At 44.1% G+C, this 23,126-nt stretch overlaps 1 protein-coding gene across 7 annotated transcripts in view; it reads right to left on the minus strand.

Moving 5' to 3' along the window:
* The window catches only part of APLP2 (amyloid beta precursor like protein 2), a 171,398-nt gene that overhangs the window by 59,506 nt on the left and 88,766 nt on the right, over positions 1-23,126 (minus strand). For 4 of the 7 annotated variants that reach the window (XM_029573896.1, XM_029573897.1, XM_029573895.1 and 1 more), the window contains exons 4-7: positions 19,928-20,040; positions 18,724-18,899; positions 11,972-12,168; positions 1,995-2,162 (exon numbers count right to left, since the gene is read on the minus strand). In XM_029573896.1, the coding sequence (XP_029429756.1) occupies positions 1,995-2,162; positions 11,972-12,168; positions 18,724-18,899; positions 19,928-20,040 (654 nt within the window). The remainder of the gene's footprint in view (positions 1-1,994; positions 2,163-11,971; positions 12,169-18,723; positions 18,900-19,927; positions 20,041-23,126) is intronic. The other 3 variants (XM_029573900.1, XM_029573898.1, XM_029573899.1) reach the window with 1 other exon arrangement.

Genomic DNA, 23,126 nt, shown 5'->3' on the forward strand with positions numbered 1-23,126 from the left:
AAAGACAAAGGATATTTCTCTCATTACCCTGTCCCATACATGAAAATCCCATTTTGTCAGGATGTACCTTTGCCTCCGCATTCAGAGTATGGAAGGACAAGGCTTTAATCTTCTCAATTATGGGATGAATCAGGGTTTCAATCCTTTCATTTGCTTTGTCAGGAGTTTCAGCTTCCACCTCAATCACATGCTTTTTATTTACAATTGAAAATTGCCCTTGGGAACCATCTTGATTCTGACTAAATCCCTCAGACCTCTGAATGGTATGGAAGATTTTTTTTTAAGTGAGAGGCAACGGCTAACGGTATCATGGCACATATCAGAAACTATTATAGATGCCTGGAACACAGACTTAACTTTACCTTAGACATTAAAGCAAGGAGATTTATCTGGGTGGCCACCCAGCACATTTCAATATGTACCAGATGAACTGAATTGGTCAAATTGCTGCACAGAATTGAATACGCCCCAGTTTTCTGATCCAAGGTTTTCCCTGGGGCCCAATAATGCATGTGGGAGGGGTTGCAGGGAGGTGGGTACATGCTTTCATATATGCTGGGACTGGTAGAAGGTATGTTTGTTAATTCCGGTCACAAGTAATACAGCATCTTGCTGATATTCTGAATCTCCCTACTTTGCTGGTTACGTGGGTCAGATATCCTCATCAAATACCACCCCCTGGTCAACAGCTCTTTTTACTATAGTCACTTTTTGGAAATCAAAATCTGTTCTAGACTACTGGCAACTTGGAGAAGCTTAGATATGGCATAAATAACTTTTAGCAATGGAAAAGGAAATATCAATCTACATGCCGTTTCCCAATTAAGCTGGTTTTCAATTTTTAATTTTCAATTTTTCTGTTTTTTATTTTTTATTTTTTATTTTTTATTTTTAGCCGCATCAGCAAGCCTGTCGGCGTGCTTTCTTATGGTATTTCAAACGAAAGCCGCCCGGACTTCTAATCATTTGCGGCAGTCTTTGACAGTCTTTTGTTGTATCTTATATTATTGTAGCTTTTCATTAAATCTTCGATAATTTTACAAGAGTACAGTGTGCTAATGCAACAGAGCTCGATCCTCGTCGAGCGTGTTTTGACAAAGTCAGATGTTACTTCAATGTTAAACATGATCTAATGTGGGATCCCTACCACGCTCTAGTTATGAGTTATACACACTTTATGAAATGAATCTGCCTGAAATAGAACCTGAGACTCTTATAAGTTAGAATGGCTTGCCTATCTTATGAAATTGGTTTTTCTTTTTTGATTTATATGTACCAAGTGCTTTTGTAGAGAACTACAGTACTATATTGTTCATTTTCCCCACACTGAATGTCATAAAATTATCTAAATAAAGAGTTTTTTAAAAAATCTGATCAGTTTGTACTGAATTGTTACCTGAACAGAGGTAAAAATGTTGTAATAGGAAAAATGGCTGGCATAAAATGACCACAGGATTAACATATCCTTCATTTTATATCACATATCAGATCTCAGCAGGATGCATCTATTTGGACCACCTTAAAGTATCCTAAGTTAGAGCATACAGTTAAAAAAAAGAAAAGAAATTGCAGGTTGATCAGATAAAAAGTGGAAAGGAAAGCTTTCCCTTACCAGAATCTTTGCAACAGTTCAGATGGTGAAATATTAAGATTGGGCAGAAAAACTAATTCTCATTCAAAAAAGTAGACATGCAGCTTCGAATACAAGCAATGCCCACCACAGGGCAAGGAAACAAGACAGATTAAAAACTGAACACAGATAAAAAACCAGACTGATTTTGGTTAGATTACCAGCACAAGTAACCCAGATCTAGGAAGCAGATAGACACAAGAGGAAAACTGTTGAGAAACACAACACCAGAACATAGCTACACAGCTACAATGTTATTTGGACTGATCTGAGAGGAGACATTTAAGCAAAGGACAGGACAGTGTTGGCTTGCTGCAAAAGGCTAGTGGAGGGGATGAGAAGCAGGGGTGGAGGCAGGACTTACTCATTTTTTTACACACTGCCATACAATAGTCCTCTGACTCAAAATTGTTCCTGTTGCCTCCGCAGCCTCCATATATAAAGCGAATGCACTTTTTCTTGTTGAGGTCGAAGTACCAACGGGGCATCACAGCCCGGCAAGGACCTGTCATGGCCTCCATGGAGCAGACAGCTGTGTGGAGACGGGTTAGAATATCAGCAGCTAGCGAGGGCCAAGACCTTAATTCCAAAGCTTAAAAATAGTTTTAAAAAGACTCACCCAAATTAAAACAAATAAACCACCATACTAACCCCCTGAAGGATTGACATTTTGTATGAAATACACAATAATCATCAGTAGCAATATCAGTGTTCTAACCTTGAAGGGGAGTAAGATGACAATTCTCTTGCAGATGATCTCTGGTTAAAAAAAAAACAAACAAAAAAAAAATCCCCACAACTGTTCCCTCTTGGAGGAGTGTACAATCCAATAGACCAATCTGGAAGCTTTTCAGCTTAGCAGTGTTTCCCAACCTTTTTGAGCCAAAGGCACAACTACATTAATAAAAATTTTGTGTAGCAAATCAATAGGGATGTGCAGATGGACGCCATACGTTGCATTCGTGATTCGGATTTGTCGGGGAGCAGATACGTTGCATTCGGCAGTATGGCGCCCTGATGCATTAATATGGCGATTTCTATTCGTGTGCCTGCTAAAATTCAAATTAACTACAACCCACCACCCTCCTGATCCCCCAAAGACTTACCAAAACTCCCTGGTGGTCCAGCGGGGGGTCCAGGAACCATCCCCTGCACTCACACCCTCTGTGCCGGTTTCATCATGGCGCCGATAGCCTTTGTCACAGGGGCTACCGGTGCCATTGGTCAGCCCCTGTCACATGGCCATCGGCGCCATCTTGTGCTCCTACCATGTGACAGGGGCGGACCAATGGCACCAGTAGCCCCTGTGACATTGTATGGGCAAAGGCTATCGGCGCCATTTTGAATAGTGGCATCGGACGGCCGGAGTGCAGGAGGTCGCTCCGAGACCCCTAGGGACTTTTGGCCAGCTTGGGAGGGCCTCCTGACCCCCACAAGAGTTGCCAAAAGTGCAGCGGGGTCCAGGAGCGATCTCCTGCACGCCGGCCGTCCGATGCCAGTAATCAAAATGGCGCAGATCGCTCTTGCCCTCACTATATCACAGGTACCGACGGTCGGCCTCTGTGACATAGTGAGGGCAAAGGCGATCTGCTGCCAGTATTCAAAATGGCGCCGATCGCCTTTGCCCTCACTATGTCACTGGTACCGACGGTCAGCCTCTGTGACATAGTGAGGGCAAAGGCGATCTGCTGCCAGTATTCAAAATGGCGCCGATCACCTTTGCCCTCACTATGTCACAGGGGCCGACCGTCGGTACCTGTGACAGTGAGGGCAAAGGCGATTGGCGCCATTTTGAGTACTGGCATTGGACGGCCGGCGTGCAGGAGGTCGCTCCCGGACCCCCGCTGGACTTTTGGCAAGTCTTGTGGGGGTCAGGAGGCCCCCCCCAAGCTGGCCAAAAGTCCCTGGGGGTCCAATGGGGGTCCCGGAGCGACCTCCTGCACTCCGGCCGTCCGATGCCACTACTCAAAATGGCGCCGATAGCCTTTGCCCATACTATGTCACAGGGGCTACCGGTGCCATTGGTCAGCCCCTGTCACATGGTAGGAGCACAAGATGGCGCCGATGGCCATGTGACAGGGGCTGACCAATGGCACCGGTAGCCCCTGTGACAAAGGCTATCGGCGCCATGATGAAACCAGCACAGAGGATGTGAGTGCAGGGGATGGTTCCTGGACACCCCCCCCCCCCCCCGCTGGACCACCAGGGAGTTTTGGTAAGTCTTGGGGGGTTTGTTTAAATTTTTGTTTAGGTGGCCGTATAATTCGGGGGAAGATTCGTGTATTCATGGGGAATCGCAATACGTTTCGCTTCCCCACGAATAGTGTAATATACGTTGCGGATCGCCAATACGGCGAAAATGAATGCACACCCCTACAAATCAATCTCCAAGGGGCAAGGCAACGAAGAGGGCTCGTGTGTTTAAAAGATGAGCGAGGGACGCATTGAAAGTCCCACCAGTCTCTTCCAAATTTTAAAATAAAAGGAGAAAGGGGGTTGGGAGACACAAACTTATCACAGTGGGCCATTTCATCTATATACAAGCTCAGGAGAAGGAAGAGGTCAGTGTGGTGCAGGCAGTTAGCTTAGTTATTTATTTTATTTTTATTTATTCACTTTTTGTATACTGATATTCGTGAGAGCTACCTTGGCTGCCATAAGTAGCTACCAGAGCTCCTCCACTGCTGCTATTCCCAACAGCCAGAATGGGTCCAGTTGCATCCAGTGCTCAATACATGCTCTCCCCATCTTACTCAACCTGGGGTAAGAGGCTGGAAGGACTCAAATAAGGAAATTCGGGGAGGGGAGGGGAAGATGAGGAGTCTCGTGCTCTGTGTGCCCCGGCTGTCCATGCCCTGCATGCTGCCCATTAATTACCACCCTTGAGGGCTCATGCTATAGCTAAGAAAAGGCATGCATGATTACACGTTTTCAGAAAGTAGCTCCTATGGGGTAGATTCTAAAAGCCCTGCGAGCATAAATCCTATCAGATTTACGCGCACAGGGCACTCGCGCGCTGGCGCGCGCAAAGCCCCGGGATGCATGTAAGTCCCGGGGCTTCGTAAAAGGGGCAGGAAGGGGCATGTCTGGGGGGCGTGTCCAGGGGCATGGTGATGGTTTGGGGGTGGGCCGGGAGGGCGGTCCCGAGTCCCCTGGCACTGCGGCCTGTGCTGGGGGATGCCGAGGCAGCACGCGCAAGTTACGCCTGCCTCAAGCAGGCGTAACTTGCACAAAGGTGGGGGGGACGCGGAAGGAACGTTCTCTCCGAGGCCGCTCCGATTTCGGAGTGGCTTCGGAGGGAACAGAGGCAGGTTGCACGGCTCGGCGCGCAACCTGCCTCTATATGTTTAAGAGCCACCACTGGTGACTCCTGTTGCTATACTGACAGCACAGCCCGGGTGATGGTCTGGACCCGAGCATCAGGTAGTGGTGGCTTTCTTGGCATACTTTATCATATCTCAAGGCACACCAAGGTGCCATCGCACACTGGTTGGGAAACACTGGCTTGGCAGGCATTTAACTTAAGAGAAATGCCACACTAAAGCCATGGTAATATATTTGCCACTGTAAGCTGGTCTTATTTGCAGTTCTTTTTGTTTCACACTTTTTAAAATTTTGACTATACTCATTAAGCTTTTTGCTCAGTATCCCATGGAAAAAAGTTCTTGAGATGGACAAAACAGTTGCAGAGAAACCCATGCCTCTTCAGCTGTTCAAAACTATTTTTGCACTTGATAATTTACAACAGCAAAACTAAAACAGTTTTTTTTTTTTTTACACAGCAGCACAATTGTAATCTGTACTTTGATCATTTTTGCAGGAGTTACACACAAAAAATTTTTTCTCAAAAGCTGTGAGCACTACTTCAAAATGAGGAATCAAGAGAAAAATGGAAAAGTGTTCCCTTTCCTTCTCCTTGCATAGTATTATTGCAAACTATTTACAATCACCTGTACAATACACCTCATTAGCATGTTTAAGATAATTACAAGAAATGTATCCAGAAAGCAACTATTCTGTTAAGAGGATAAGGCAGAAATTAAAGCCTTAAGCTGATCAATCTTGCATAACAGAGCTTTTGCAGAACAGAGTTCTTCCAGAAGTTGTACAAAGCTGTTGGACTTTCCCCAGTTTAAAACCCAATTTCCTGTTGGCAGATTTCCAACTGCCCTCTCCAGAAAGTCTAAATGCAATTTCCATAGAAGGAATATTCAGCATATAACAGAGTTGCATACCTCTAACAGTCTCCAAAGACAGCAGGATATTGGTCCTCACACAAGTGACATCAGTTGCAGCCCCGATACAGAAAACCTGTGTCAAAGTTTCCAGAATTTTGTCTAGGCACACTGAGCATGCCCTATACCAAGCTTGTAACAATTAATTAAAACAAAAAATAGGAGAAATCCAACTAGGTGATATGGCTGGAGGGTTTCGTGAAAACTAATATGCTGTCCTTGGAGATCAGTTACAGGTAGGCATCTCTGTTTTCTCAGAGGACAAGCAGGATGGTAGATCTCACACATGGGTGAAACCCTAGCTTCAGGCTGCTCCCCAACACAAAAGAGGAACAGACACCTAACCAGGTGCCAATAGGCACAGTAATGGTGCTGTTGGTAACAGAAGGGGAAACAGCATGAACTCAAACAACGGGCCCTAGTCAGGGAGAGTTGGGTTCTACACCTCAAACAGGTTCCAAAGGACAGACTGGCCAAACCTACTGTCACATTGGCCATCCCTATCCAGACAATGCGATGTAAACGTGTGGTGAGAACACCATGTCACAGCCTTGCAGATCTCCATGTGAACTGCTCGCAAGTGACCACCAAGGCTGCCATGGATCTGATAGAATGAGCCTTGACGTGACCCACAAGATGCAGTCCTGTCTAGCCATAACAGAAGGAGATGCAATCTGCTAGCCAATTGGATAGTGTCTGTAGGTTACTTTCTACACCTATTGGAAGTTGGCTTGAAACATCCAGGCTGTGAGCAACAGAGCCTGGAGGTTGGAATGCCACAACCCTCCTCGATCTTGCATGATGAAATCTGGGGAAGTTCCCAGACTGATTGGTCTCTGGATGGACAACTCCCATAGGAGTCTTGACCAATGAGTGGCTATGAGGATCACAGTCCACTTGTCCTCATGAATTTTCAAGAGAGTCTTTGCCACTAGAGGAATCTGAGGATATGTGTACAGAAGACCCTTGCCCCAATGACAGGCAAGGGTGTCCAAGACTGGTTTGCTGTCGATCTGTACAGGGAGCAGAACTGAGACACCTTTCCATTGCAAAAGAGACATCAACGGATCTATGTCCAGGCTCCCCCAGAGAAGGAATATACGATTTGCTACCCTGTAGTCCAGGGGCCACTCATGGGGTCTGAAGGCTTGACTAAGCCTGTCTGCTACCATGTCCTCTGTCCCAGCAAGGTATATAGCCCTGAGCACCATCCTGTGGGACAGGGCCCACAACCAGATCTGGATCACTTCCTGACACAGGAGTTACAATCTCATGCCTCCCTGCTTGTTGACATACCACATGGCTACCTAGTTGTCAGTTTGGATCAGGACAACTTTGGACAGCCAATCTCTAAAAGCCCATAGCGTGTAATTGATTGCACAAAGCTCCAGATATTTGATTTGACAAGAGTGTTCCTGAGCAGACCAGAGATCCTGTGTGCTGAGCCCATCTACATGAGCTCCCCACCCCAGAGTGGATGCATCCATGGTTAGGACAATTTGGGTAGGGGGATTTCAAAAAAAAGATCCCCGTTCCAGATTTAAAAGTACCTGCCACCAAGAATGAATCCCAGAGAAGCAGGGTGACTCAGATGAAGTCCTAGAGGCTGTGAGTGGCCTGGCACCAGTCTGACCTCAGAGCCCATTGAACTCTGCGCATGTGTAAACATGCCAAAAGAGTAACATGTATGGTTGCAGCCATGTGGCCCAACAGCCTCAACATATGCTAGGCTGACACCTGCTGGCTCTGGTAAATCTCTGCAGCAAGGGTTGTCAAAGTGGCAGCCCTTTGATGAGGCAGGAAGGCCTTGGCCTGAGTTGTGTCTAGCAGGGCTCCTATGAAATCCAATTGAAGTGACAGGCTGAGATAGGGTAGTTGATGTACCCTAGTGACTCCAACATCCAGATGGTCAGGCGCATGGATATGGTGGCCCCTGCCTGAGATGTACTCTTGACCAGCTAATTGTCCAGATAAGGGAAAACATACATTCCCAGCCTGTGGAGATGTGCTACCACCATACGCCAGGCATTTTGTGAAGACTCATGGGGCTGACACTAGCCCAAACAGCAACACTGTGACTGGGAAAGATCTCAATGTGAGTATGCATCCTTTAGACTGACTGAGCACAGCCAGTCCCCCTTTTTGTAAAAAGGGAATCAAGGTGCCCAGGGAAACCATCTTGAACTTTTCTTTTCTTAGAAGCTTGTTCAATGCCCTTAGGTCTAGGATGGGATGGAATCCTCCTGTTCTCTTTGGAATCAGGAAGTACCTGAAGTAAAATCCCCACCCCACTTTGCCCTGATGGTACGGACTAGACTGCCCTAGCTGTTAAGAGAGAGGAGAGCTCTGCTAGTAGTACCTTCTGATGTGCTACCAGTCCCCAAAATGGGCACTGAGGATAATTTGGCAGGACACCCAATAGATTAAATTGATACCCTTGGATGGACGATGGAAAGAACCCACTGGTCTGAGGTTATACTGGGCTACTGGTTCGCAAAGAACTGTAGCCTGCCCCCAGACCAGAGGATCCAATGTCTTATTTTCCCATGACTCAGTCAAAATCCTGTCTCTGGAGTTGACTGAGACGCTGGCTGGGGCTTAGGGGGTCTCTGCTGCCTGGGACGACCTTGGGAGCACTAAAGGTGCTGATGGGAGTGATGGGATGGAGGCTAGTACTTCCTTTAGTGAAAGACTTCCTTGGCCCCTGTCTCACCAGCCTCTTAGAAGAAGACAACAGGTTAGAGTGCTAGCAGAGAGTTGTTGGAGGTTTCATGGTGGTCCTGCAGATGGGCCATGGCATCCCTCACCCAATATCCAAAAAGATTCTCTTCTGTATATGGCACGTTGGTGAGTTGTTTCTGTACCTCTGGTTGGAGATCTGAGGCCCTCAACCATGCCATTCTGTGGGTGCTGATTTCCACTGCAGACACTCTTGATGCCATTTCGAAATCATAGGTCGCACGGAACCCATGTTTTCCACACTCAAGGCCATTATGCACATGTGACATAACGGTGCCCTGCTGCTGTTGAGGCAGCTTCTCTGCCACCTCCTGCACCTATTTCCAGATGTACCCGTGAGTACTAGTTCATGTAGAGCTGGTAGGCAACAATGGAGGCAATGAGCATGGCACTTTGAAATACCTTCCTTCCAAGAGTGTCCATCACTCTATGGTCCTTCCCTGGGGGTGCCGAGGAATGACTCCGAGAATGCTTCGCCCTCTTGAGGGTGGATTCAACCAAACAGCAACTGGTGAAGCAGCTGATCCTTATCGATTCCAGCAGTTTTCTGGATGAAGTAGACCGTGTCCGCCTTCTTAACAATGGGAGACACTGTAAGGGGATGTTCTCATATCTTCAGCAGCTCTTTAAAGATCTTGTGTACAGGGACTGCCTTGATCTCCTTAGGAGGCTCCATAAACTGGAGGATCTCAAGCATTTTGTGCCTGGCATCCTTCTCCGTTAACTGAAATAAGATGGCTTCCGCCATCACCCTCACGACCCCTGCAAAGGTCAAGATCTCAGGCGCAGACTTCCTTCCCTCCTCTGGAGAAGGGTTTGATGGGAGACCCTCGGAGCCCTCCAAAGGGTAATAGGGGTCCCTCATCCTCACTGAAAAATACAGGGGATGGGTCCCTAGGTGCTCAGCCTTCATCCAGAGGTGCAGGCACTGGTAAAACTGAATGGGGGGCTGCAGGCTTCAGCATCTCTGCCAACCTCTGTGGAGCTTCCTTGGAGGAGGAGACAGCGATGACAACCAGATAGATAGTGGGAAGCCCATGTGCCCTGCTGAGCACAGCTGTTGTCCCAGGAATCGACACCAGCTGGGTCAGTAACGCACTGATGAGCATGTTTAGCTTCTCCAGAAGAAGTACAAGGACAAGCAGCACCAGGTCTGGTGCTGTCTGTGCCACTGGACAGAAGCCCTGCAGAGCCCGCTCCACCGCCAGCTGGACTCTGTGCTCTAGCTCCTCCTCAAATGTTGCCAATACCAACACTGACTGGGAGAATGGAGAAGTGGCCAGATCTTCAGACCCTCAAGGTGGGTCAGTGACTGACATCAGGACTGGTGAACCCCTGGCACTGATGGAAGACTGGCACTTCACCATGGGGTTGCTTCGGGGGCATTAAGGCACGAGCCAGTGTACCCCTGTGCCTGGCATCTTGCATAGACTGGGACTGTGCCGATGCTTCTTTGGCTTCCCTCAATGCTCAGCTCAGTGCAGAGGTAGACAATGAGGCACCCAATGTCCTCAGTCTGGAGGAGATAAGACAGTGGCCAGTCTCTGGCACCCCTAGCTACTAACAGCATGGACAGAAAAGATGGTCTCGCTGATGTCAATGGCTCAGTGTCCATCTGTGCGGTTTCTTGGTCCTTTAATTCCAATAGCTCGGACTTCTTCGACCCAAAGAGCTATTCCATCTTATCAAGTTGAAGCCGGCATCCCTTCGGGGTCATCTGGGCACATAAGCAGCAACCCCAGACGTCATGTGATGCCCCAGGCAGAGGACATATCATGTGGGTCCATGATGGACATGGTCATCGGGCAGCGGGGGGCATTGCCAAAAACTGGATGTGGCCATGTCGAACAAAACAAAAGGGGCACAAACTGAAAACGATTGTGGCAGGGTGTTGTCAGGTGAGCACTGATGCATCGCCACCACAGGGATTCAACCGCGAAAGGAAACTTACCAGAATCACAAAAAACCTTGACTAGGAGCACTGTGGGAGGGCAGAGAGAGGGACCCGGTGACGGGAAAGTACAGAAAAACCACAAAAACTGCAAGAAGGATAAAAGCTTTCCACAAGGCCAAAAACAGCCAAAAGAGAGCTCACTCACACAGCGAGACTTACAGTTCTGCAGAAAGAGAGACTGCAGAGAGACCCCACGTGGATGTGTGGTAGAGGGCATGCTCAGTGTGCCTAGTCAAAGTTCTAGAAACTTTGACATACGTTTTCCGCATCAGGGCTCCATCAGATGATTTCAAACAAGTGTGAGGACTACCCTCCTGCTTGTCCTCAGAAAAGCATATCACCAGCAGTAGGAACAGTACTGACTGCAAGATCGAAGGTCTGCTAGCAGAAAAGCAGTGATCTAAAAGTCAAGTAAATTTCACTCTTCCATGTACCTTCTAGCCCCTGCCTCAAGCCCCTCTGCCACGTTTATATGCACCTAATGCAAGACTTAACAAGAAAGAACACAAGCAGATACTCCTCCTGTTGCAGCACCTGCTGCCCAACAAAAGCTACAGCAAATATTTGCTCAGTTAACACAGGAGACCCTGGGTTGTTTTCCCCTCTAAAGGAGAATGTTCTTCAAGTGTTAGCATGTGCTGGATTTCCAGGTCAAATAAAGCAGAGAATTGCTATAAAAAATACAAAAAGCAAACCATAAAGCATCATTTTATGCCAACCTCCATTTAAAAAAAAGATTAAAGGACAGGACATACCAGGTTCAATATATATTTACCTGACCTGTTAATCTAAAGAAGACAAATATATAAAAACAAGAAAAGGTCAGTTCAGTATGATCTCCCTACAGTTTGATAACAGGCAAAATAAAGATGTGGAATATATTCCTATACTAAGCACGACCCTACTGTCCACTGAAATCAATAACCTGAGGACCAACATAGAAGGGAAAGTGCTGCTCTGCCCCAATAAAAATTTCCAACCTGCTAGTTTATCCAACTGATCAGTATCCCTCTTTTTTTTTTCTTAGAGGATTAACATGCAGACACCAACATGACCTGCTCACTGATCACAATACTTGGGCATGTTGCAGAAGCAGCTGCCAGTTCATACTCTGAAGAGCACACATTTTGCCTTCCACACAAGGTTCATTAGCAAAGTATTTTCCGACAGAGCTGGATGAGTTAGGTTTCCAGAGTGAGGATTTCAGATTCCAATTAGGACAGACCTGCTTGTGCCAAGCAGAATGCTATTAAAATATGGGTACCAAACATACAGAATTCACTCCAGCAATTTATGTAAACAGGGCAAATTTCATCCAACTAATCAACTACAGAACAAGTGGGATTATTAACAGCTAGTGAGGAAAGGTGCCATGGCCTAAAGAGGTCAGTGGATCCCCGAAGTTCCAACTACCTTTTACATCGCTGAGTATTTCTTTCTCAGACAGTGTCCGGTCACTGGCTTCTGTTGGGACCTCGTCATAGTCCTCTTCCTTATAGCTGTCATAATAGTAATCACGATCTTCCACCACCTCTTCCTCCTCCTCTTCCTCTTCATCTTCTTCAGCTGCTGCAGTGAAGTCCTCTGCATCCGCTTCTGTAGGAAACTCACTTAAGGAGTAATTAAGAAAAAAAAACAAAGTTAGATCCACTCACAAAACAATAGCTTCCCATTCTGTTATGCCCAAGAAAGTCACTAATAATTAAAATGCTCGATATTAAGAAGAAAGATGGGCTTAGATTGGCAGTTTTTAATAGATAACACTCACTGAACTTTATAACCAAACAGGTACAATATATACTAGGAAAGTTTACCTCCATGGGGGAGAAAGGCGACTTGATTCCTGTTTACAGGACACTTGAATATTCTACACCCAAGTTAGATAATATGTTTATATTGGACAACACAGATGAGACTAGTGAACTATTTGAAGCTTTAGTGAGAAATTTAACTCCTGTTCTAGTAGGGTGATCAGATTATGTGATTTTCTACCTACTTAAACAGGGTTGCCAGCTGGCTCTAATTTTCAGACAGATTGATCCAGTTCTCATTTTACCTCATTGCATGCATGGACTTGTAGGTTCGATTTTTCTGTTGATTTTCCCGATATTGAGGAGAACATTTTTTTTCTAGTGGCTGAAGAATATTGCTTGCTGGGTAATACTGGGACTTAAAAGGTTTGTGGAGAAGTGAAATTGTGGGGTAAATTCATTTTTAGTGCGAGTGCTAGGAAACGTAGGTAATTTATTTTAGTGTATTACTTTACCTCCTACCCACTTCTAATCCCACTCTTTGATTTATAAATTCTTATTCCATTTAAGAGGACAAAAGATTTTCACATCAAAACTCAATCAGGGATTTATCAAATAAAGGTAGTGACCTAGCCCTTATCAATTAGATTAATTCTCCCCTTGCAGATCATTGCCAAATTAACATTAAATATACCACAAGTTTAAAGGACTTTGATTTACACATCCCTACTCCCATATCAATCTAAATTAACTAAGAACTCAGTATTAAGATGTGAAATGGGGGCCTTTAAGTCTTTTGCACCAAGTGCCACATGTATGATTACCCTTACTTTTCAATATATTTATAAATGATCTGGAAAGAAATACGTCAAGTGAGGTAATCAAACTTGCAGATGACACAAAATTGTTCAGAGTAGTTAAATCACAAGCAGACTGTGATAAATTGCAGGAAGACCTTGTGAGACTGGAAAATTGGGCATTCAAATGGCAGATGAAATTTAATGTGGATAAGTGCAAGGTAATGCATATAGGGAAAAATAACCCATGCTATAATTACACAATGTTGGGTTCCATATTAGGTGCTACAACCCAAGAAAGATCTAGGCGTCATAGTGGATAACACATTGAAATCATCGGTTCAGTGTGCTGCAGCAGTCAAAAAAGCAAACAGAATGTTGGGAATTATTAGAAAGGTAATGGTGAATAAAACGGAAAATATCATAATGCCTCTGTATCGCTCCATGGTGAGACCGCACCTTGAATACTGTGTACAATTCTGGTCACCGCATCTCAAAAAAGATATAATTGCGATGGAGAAGGTACAGAGAAGGGCTACAAAAATAAGGGGAATGGAACAGCTCCCCTATGAGGAAAGACTAAAGAGGTTAGGACTTTTCAGCTTGGAGAAGAGACGGCTGAGGGGGGATATGATAAAGATGTTTAAAATCACGAGAGGTCTAGAACGGGTAGATGTGAATCTGTTATTTACTCTTTCGGATAGTAGAAAGACTAGGGGGAACTCCATGAAGTTAACATGGGGTACATTTAAAACTAATCGGAGAAAGTTCTTTTTTACTCAACGCACAATTAAACTCTGGAATTTGTTGCCAGAGGATGTGGTTAGTGCAGTTAGTATAGCTGTGTTTAAAAAAGGATTGGATAAGTTCTTGGAGGAGAAGTCCATTACCTGCTATTAAGTTCACTTAGAGAATAGCCACTGCCATTAGCAATGGTAACATGGAACACACTTAGTTTTTGGGTACTTGCCAGATTCTTATGGCCTGGATTGGCCACTGTTAGAAACAGGATGCTGGGCTTGATGGACCCTGGTCTGACCCAGTATGGCATTTTCTTATGTTCTTATGTCCACCAACTGGTGAGAGGTATGTATGGGCCCAGTGCAAAGAGCTCCTCGCTCTCAGAAAATGAGTCCAATCTCTGGAGGCTAGAGTGGTAGACCTGCACGAGATAAGGCAGAGGTATATAGAGGAGACCTACAGGGACATAGTAGTCAAGTCCCAATTCCAGTCCAGCAGCCTGTGCACTGCTTTGCAGGAGCAAGGTCTTTCGGTCAGAGCATTGCTTTAGTGTAGCTAAAACTGCTCTCCAGGTGATGCACTGTCCTCTCGCACCAAAGATAAGTCTCCCAAGACTAGAGCCCAAGAGAAGCTTTACAGCAGCCATCATAGTTGGTGATTCAATTATTAGATGGCTGGTGGATGAGAGGATCGTATGGTAACTTGCCTTTCTGGTGGAAAGTGGCAGAACTCATGGATCACTTGGATAAGATTCTAGGCAGTGGTAGGCAGGAGCAGACTGTCATAATTACATATAGGTATCGACATAGGAAGGTATGGGAGGGAGGCTCTGGAAGCCAAATTTAGACTTTCAGGTAGAAAGTTAAATTCTCTGAAACAATCCCTGATCCACGCGCAGGACTGCAGAGGTTGGCAGAGCTCTGGAGTCTCAATGTGTGGATGAGACAGTGTTGCAGGAAAGGCAGCTATAATTTTGTTAGGACCAGGAATAAGATTCTGGGGAAAGGGAGCCTACTCTAAAAGGATGGGCTCCACCTTAACCAGGGTGGAACCAGATTGTTGGAACTAACCTTCAAAAAGAAGATAGAGAAGTTTTTAAACTAGAAAATGAGGGAAAGTCAGCAGCACATGGTTTAGAGGGAGGTATCTTCAAAGGATAGATACTAAAACAGGAATTAGGGCGAGGTTCCAATAAAAGCAAAAGTAGCTTATGTGCTATAAGTATAAAACTACCTAAGTTAAGAGATTTCAAATTACTCTGACAACTGATAAGTAAATTAACACAAACAAAAAAAAAACCCACACTTTAAAATGTCTGTATGCTAATGCCAGAAGTTTAAAAAGTAAGATGGGAGATTTAGTATGTACAACACTGAAGAGATAGGCTTAATTGTCATCTCAGAGACCTGGTAGAAGGAGGATAACTAATGGGACAAACTATATCGTAAAGATAGGGTGGATCAACTTGGGAGGGGGCGTAGCACTTTATATTAGGGATAGCGTACAGTCCAATAGGATAAAGATCCTGCAGCAGACAATGTATAGTAGAATCTTTATGATTGAAAATTCCATTTGATATGGGGAAGAATATACCTATGAGGTCATACCACCATCCATCTGGCCAAAATGCACAGATGAAATGCTAACAGATTAGGGAAGCTAACAAATTTGGCAGCACAGTAATAATGGGGATTTCATTTACCCCAATACTCAGTGGGTAAATGTAACATCAGGAGATGCTAGGGAGGTAAAGTTTCTAAATGAAATAAAGATTGCTTCACAGAGCGGATGGTCTGGGATCTGACGAGAGGGGGAGCCATTTTAGACCCAATTCTTTCTGGAATGCAGGATTTGGTGTGAGAGGCAAAGGCGATCATTAACACGATCAAAACTGACTTAATGACTGGAAGTTAAGTAAATCTACAGCTCTAGCATTAAACTTCCAAAAGGGAGACACTGATAAGATGAGGAAAACAGGAAAAAAAACTGGAAGGTGCAGCTACAAAGGGTGAGAGTTTATACCAGGCATGATCATCGTTTTAAAAATATAATCTTGGAAGCCCCGTCCAGATGTATTCCACATATTAAAAAAAGTGGAAGGCCAAATGACTGCCAGCATTGTTAAAAGGTGAGGTGAAAGGAGCTACTTTAGCCAAAAGAACTTTTTAAAAATTGGGAAAAGGATCCATCTGAAGAAAATAAGAAAAAGCATAAGTATAGTCAAGTTAGATATAAAACATTGATAAGGGAGACTAAAAGAATTTGAAAAGAAGCTGGCTATAAAGGCAAAAAACTAAACACTTATAAAATATATCCAAAACAGGAAGCCTGTGAGGGAGTCAAATAGACAGTTAGATGATCGAGGGTTTAATGGGGTACTTAGAGAAAATAATTCTTTACTTTAGTGTTTATTGAAGATGTTGGAGAGATCTGTGCCAGAAACTATATTCAATGGTGATGATTTAGAACAAACAAATCATGGTGAAGCTGGAAAATATAAGGCAGCAGATTGACAAATGAAAAATTAGCAAATTGCCTAGACCAGATGGTATACATGTCAGAGTTCTGACAACTAAAATGAAATTGCAGATCTATTACTAGTAATTTGTAGAGATGTGAATCGGAACTGAAATCGGATCCGATTCTGGTTCCGATTCACATCTCTAGTAATTTGTAACCTATCATTAAAATCATCCATTGTACCCAAAGACTGGAGGGTTGCCAATTTAACCCCAACCTTTAAAAAAGGCTCCAAGGGTGATCCAGGAAACTATAGACCCATGATTCTGACTTCAGTGCCGGGAAAACTCATGAGAACTATTCTAAAGAACAAAATCACAGAACATATAGAAAGACATGATTCAATGGGATACAGTCAGCATGAATTCATACAAGGAAAGTCTTGCCTCATCATCATTCTGCTACTTTTTTTTTTAAGGTGTTGGCGAGCTAGTGGAAGTAGTGTATTTAGATTTTCAGAAGGCATTTGACAAACTACCCCATGAGAGACTCGCGAGAAAATTAAAAAAATAGACATGAGATAGAAGGTAATGTCCTATAGTAGATTGCAAACTGGTTAAAAGGAAACAGGACTAAATGATCAGTTTCCTCAGTGGAGAAGGATAAACAGTGGAGTGCCCCAGGGATCTGTACTGGATTGGTGCTTTTTAACATTTATAAATGATCTGGAAAGAACAATGAGTGAGGTGATCAAATTTGCAGATGACAATTATTCTGAGCTGTTCAATTTGAAGTAGATTATGAAAAACTACAAGAGGACCTTGCAAGACTGGGCATTCAAATGGCAGATGAAATTTAATAGGGACAAGAGCAAACTAATGCACATGGGGAAAGAACAACACTGTAGTTACTCGATGTTAGGTTCTATATTAGGAGTTAACACTCAGGAAAATGTAAGCGTCATAGTGGACAATACTTTGAAATTCTCGGCTCAGTGTTAGGCAGTGGTAAAAAAAAAAAACAAACAGTAGGAAAGTAATGGCGAATAAAAAATACAATATCAAAATGCCTCTATTGCTCCATGGTGAGGCCACACCTGGAATACTGTGTGCAGTTCTGGTTGTCCCATTTTAAAAAAGAGATGCACTGGAAAAGATTCAGAGAAGGGCGACCAAAATGATAAAGGGCAGAGAATGCCTCCCCTATGAGGAAAATCTAAAGAGATTTGGGCTGTTTGGCTTGTAAAAAAGAAGGCTATGGAGGGATATGGTAGAGGTCTATAAAGTCATGAGTGGAATGGATAAGTGTAAATCAGTTATCTATTCTTTCAAAGAATACAAACAGGTTTTTTTTGCACATTGAAAAACTGGAGAAAATTCTCTTACTCCATGCACAATTAAAGCTCTGAAATTCATTGCTAGAGGATGTGGTTAAGGTATTTAATGTAGCTGGGTAAGAAAAGGTTTGGACACCTTCCTGGAAAGTCTGTAAACTTATTAACCAAGTAGACTTCAGGAATAGCCACTACTTATCACTGTGTGATAGCAGCATAGCTTCTAGTCAGGATCTTGCCAGCTACTTGTATCCTGGATTAGCCATTACTGGAAACAAGATACTGGGCTTTATGGATCTTTGGTCTCACCCAGTATGGCAATTCTTGGGACAAGTAGTTCCAGCCTGCAATGAGGTAAAGCCATACTTGATCTTGTTCTAAGAATTCAATTGCTTCAGTGCAACTTTTTCAAAAACCTTTGTTAGAATGCTCTGCCACTGGAGTTTCAGGCTCAAGAGGGGCATAAAGCTGTTCAGGAAAGGAGTAATAGGCACAGTTATTTGTAAGGGCTTATGCCCAAATGTATTCTGTTTTAATACTTTGTAGTTATTGTTTTGTGTGGTTTTAATTTTATGTATCATTTATGTAGGTTATTCTTTGTTATCTACGCTGGACATTTATCTTTAGCAGTAGCAGTATATGAGATTTTATAAATAAAAATAGACTCTGGCAAAAATCAGTAGAATGTAGCGTGGGCTTCTTAAAAATTGCTTCAGTGTCCTGTTTTAAACATGCGAGGAATGACACCTTCAGGTAAAGACAAATTAACTGTTGTAGCAAGGTATTCATTTAAATCAGTCCTCATAAGTTTGAAAAATCATTAAAAACAAGTACTAAGGGGACAGTAGGTAGATTATGAAACACCAAGCTTATGGACAAAACAATGACACTAAATGCAAGACAACTTGAGTGGGTATCTTTACATACAGCAGCATTTCTTCTCCATCTCAAGCCTAGGTTATTATTAATGCACTCTAAAACATATTATGATCTCCAAAAAGAAGAATCAAAACTGGAAGTCAAACACTCCTAAACAATGGTGAAAGCATTAGCAAGAAATCCATACAAGCTCAGGCTCCTCACCTTTTATAACTGTCATAATCCTCTTCATTCTCATCTTCCTCTTCCTCCTTGGAGAGGGCCTCTTCTTTGACTTTAGTCTGGGGACAGCATACATACTCTATGCCATGGAACTGATCAATTCCACAGGGCAGTAACATACCATAGCTACGCAGGATCATGACTTCTGCCACACAAGCCTTAAGGGAAGCCAAGAGGACAAACCATTACAACGTGTTCTTAGTAAGTCAACTTATCTACAAGCCTTCCAGGGGCAGATGGTGTATAGATACATCACGCTTTCAGATCTGTGATCTCTGGTCTTTTGTGAATACTTTTTGCAAACCCAGCTAGCAATATTAAACTTTGTATACTGAGATTAGATCAAATGTTTCATTTGTTACTTTTTACCTCTCAGTTTGGGAGAACAGAGCATACCATTGTGACCAGCAGAGATTTGCTACACTCAAACTGAAATTGTTTTTGCTCACCCACGTTAATAAAAAAAAAAGAAAAAAAAAAAAGAAAAAGAAAATCTGAACTTTTTTTTTTTTTGGGGGGGGGGGGGGAATGTAAGAGCATTCTTTTTAGTTTATGTCAAGTGCACCACTGTCAATGACTGCTGGAAAAAGTCATTGACAGTGTGCTACAATTGTGCTACAATTATAAAAACTCATTTGCCTACCTAGTTTCTCTAAAGTGTTAAGCCAAATTGCAAGATCTGAACAGAGTACTAGACTGCAGGTCTTTCTGAGTTGTCATACCTCTCTAGCAATATTTAATTTCCCTTAACCTATCTTTTCTATAAGTGCCAGGTCCTAAAGAAGCCAAATGAATTAAAATTACATATTTGGGATCTGATAAATCACATTCTTTTCCTGCATTTTTTTTGCACTTAGGCATTTTATCCAGCTCAAAACTGTATCTCAGCAGACTCACCATTGCCTGGATTCACAAGCACAGAGAAAATTCAAGAACAGCATTTCCAAGTGCATATATAAGTGAATTTATGGTATTGGAACTTATTTCTGAAGACTCCAATGTATACTCATAGCTAACAATGCTAACTCCCCACATGAATGTCCTAACTACCAGTATGTGCTACCTTTGAAATGTGAGGTGGGATTTATTTCCTCTGAGTGTAGGGAAGATACAGATATCAAGTTCCATTTAACAAATTTACAACTTAGTGTAAGTCATTTTATCAGATAATCATTTGTATTCTTACCTCTTTGGCTACAGTATGCCAATGCTGATAGCTTTCACACACATCCATCCTGTCTTTGTGAAAGAACCGGCACTTTTCTGGGACAGTCAAGACATCACTTACAAATTCACCAACTGAAAAATAAAATAGATTTTGATGAATCCAACACAACCTGCAGGTTCCAAACCTCCAAGGATTTAACTTTGCACATTTCTTTAAGTAAGTTTACCACTTGGAAAAGGTGACCGATTAACAGCGCTAGAAACTGAAGTACTCTTCAGCCACAGAAGAGGTACAGCACAAGCAGTAGCACTGAAAGCTTCTTCACAATGCCTTTGCACACCGCGCTCACAGAACCCCCTCTAGAAGTAATTCAATCTACATGACTGAAGTCTTTAACTGAGACTTTCAAAAGTTTCAAATTGTGATGGTTTTATTAACATGGGTGCTTATCCACTGGCAATACAACCAAAACCACCACCAACTCATTTCAGATAGGCCACTAGATGTCTTTCAGATACAAAATGACTTTTGGTCATTACCAGCCTGAACCAGATTTCAGCCAATGGCCTTGATCTGAATGGTTCTGTAATTCTGTGCCAATTCCCTTAAGCCACCCATTTCCACCCGCCCTCCCAGCTAGTCTCCACTCAACACTGTTTTCTTCATTTAGCATACATGGAGTTCATGCTGTGCAAAAATAAATATTTAAAAAAAATGAATTACAGACAAAAAGACTAATAGCAGTCAGAATAGAGCCAGATAGTGTAGGTCATTGCAGAAAATTTTGGTTTTTTATTTATTATATACCGACATTTGATCTGAGATCTCACATCAGTTTACATTCAGGTACTGTAGGTATTTCCCTATCCCCAGAGGGCTTATAATCTAAGTTTGTACCTGAGGCAATGGAGGGTAAAGTGACTTGCCCAACGTCACAAGGAGCAACAGTGGGACTTGAACCCTGGTCTCCTGCTTCATAGCCCACTGCACTAACCACTAGGCTATTCAAACAGAAAAGCTTTGACAGTAACTTTTAATCACACAGCTATGCTGAAAACACCACCTCTCCCCCACAAACAAACTTGTCTAAAGCCTGAAGTACTTTAACCATAGATTCCCAGAGTCCAACTGTGCAATGGTTTTGTTATAGAAATAATGTATATAACCATTTCACATAAGACCTGTGATTTCATCTGTTTCCATAACAATACTGGTTCTCTCCCCTAATGTTCCAAGTTGTTTTTTTTTGGGGGGGGGGGAGGGGATGCTACATGTCTCAGCATCAATGATCAAATGGGACACGTCACTCTGCTGGGAAATGTTTATTTTAGAATAAAACAATGAATCTCCTTTCTGTAACAATCAAACAGGTCGATACAGTAAGGTCGAGGTAGAAACAGTGAGGTAGTGTCAGGCGCACCCTTCCTCCCCGCACGCACAGTTCTCTTCACTAACTCCCCGATACTCTCCTCTAATCGCATGCAAATGCATGCCGCGGCTTTAAAGCGGTAGGGAAGGGTTATGCCCGCGTAACCCATTTTACTGTATAGGCGCTTAATACAGCGCCTATACAGTAACCTGGGTGCGCTGGTACCTGTCATTTCAAATGATATTTGAAATGACAGGCACCAGGAAGTGTAAAAATCAAAATTTTTAAATACCTGTCGGAGGGCCGCGTGGGTCCAGGCGGCCGGCGGCGGCGGGAGCCGGGTGGTCGCGTGTTAAATCTAGGCCGCGGGCGGGTGGGCGCCTGTTCCAGGCGGCGGCGGGGGGACACGCGTTAGTTCGAGACCGCCGGCGGGCGGCGGGTGGTCGCGTGTTAAATCTAGGCCGGGTCCGCACAGGCGCGCATTCATTCAGTGCCGGTGGGGGCTGCCAGAGGCAGCCCCCACCGGCAGTGAATGAATGCGCGCCTGTGCGACCCCTGCGATTCGGCGCTCATGGCGTGACGTCACGGCATGTGACTGCCTTGAGTGCCGAATCACAGGGGTCGCACAGGCGCGCATTCATTCATCCAGGCGGAGGAGCCGGTGGCGAAAGCAGCCGGCTCCTCCGCCTGGATGAATGAATTCATTCACTGCCGGTGGGGGCGGCCTCGGCTGCCCCCACCGGCAGTGAATGAATGAATGCGCGCCTGTGCGACCCCTGCGATTCGGCGCTCAAGGCAGTCACATGCCGTGACGTCACGCCTTGAGCGCCGAATCGCAGGGGTCGCACAGGCGCGCATTCATCCATTGCCTCCGGCAGCCCCCACCGGCAGTGAATGAATGCGCGCCTGTGCGGACCCGGCCTAGATTTAACACGCGACCACCCGCTGCCCGCCGGCGGTCTCGAACTAACGCGTGTCCCCCCGCCGCCGCCTGGAACAGGCGCCCACCCGCCCGCAGCCTAGATTTAACACGTGACCACCCGGCTCCCGCCGCCGCCGCCTGTACCCACGCGGCCCTCCGACAGGTATTTAAAAATTTTTATTTTTTCTTCTGACATGTTTTATGTGTCCCACATCATTACATTTTCTCGATCATCTCTGTATGGCTTTTTTTTTAAATTGTGTTTTATTGTTTTTGAGTATCTTAAGCGGTGTCGATGGATTTGTTACTAGACTCACAGTCCTAACTCCTACTAGGGGGAGGCGGTAAACTAACACGTTACGGCCGCGGCAAAACAGTGCGTTACTAATGAGAGAACCTGAGTGCCCGTTGCGGTATCGGAGGGGAATAGCTAATTCCTTCATTATACAGCTAATTCGTTCATTTACATGCCGGGTGCGGGAAGGGTTACGCGTCTGTTTTAAGAAGCGCTACGGACGCGCAAAACTGGAGACTGTATCGCTGGTTTGCCTTACGCGTCCGAATTGTGCGCAGCGAGCTCGTTACAGACGAGAAATCTTCAACTGAACTTTACTGTATCGAGCTGAATGTGATTTACAATAGAAAAAATGCTACATAAAAGCAATTCATAGTAAAAATAAACATGTAAAATAAATAACTGTCTAGCATGAGCCTTTGTTTTTATGTTGTATGTTTGATTGTAGTAAACTTCAATCATTATCACCTAAATAATGGAAATTTGCTGAGAACCTGATTAATAGATTCTAGATACATGGGTGCCTGATAAGCTATTCATCACTTAAATGTCTAATTGTTAAAATAAGTTAGTCTGAGAAAACCTGGACAAAAAGATGCATCTTAAGGGCTTTCCTAAATTTACTGAAATC

The sequence above is a fragment of the Rhinatrema bivittatum genome, chromosome 12, assembly GCF_901001135.1.
Source record: "Rhinatrema bivittatum chromosome 12, aRhiBiv1.1, whole genome shotgun sequence".
Classification (NCBI taxonomy): domain Eukaryota; kingdom Metazoa; phylum Chordata; class Amphibia; order Gymnophiona; family Rhinatrematidae; genus Rhinatrema; species Rhinatrema bivittatum.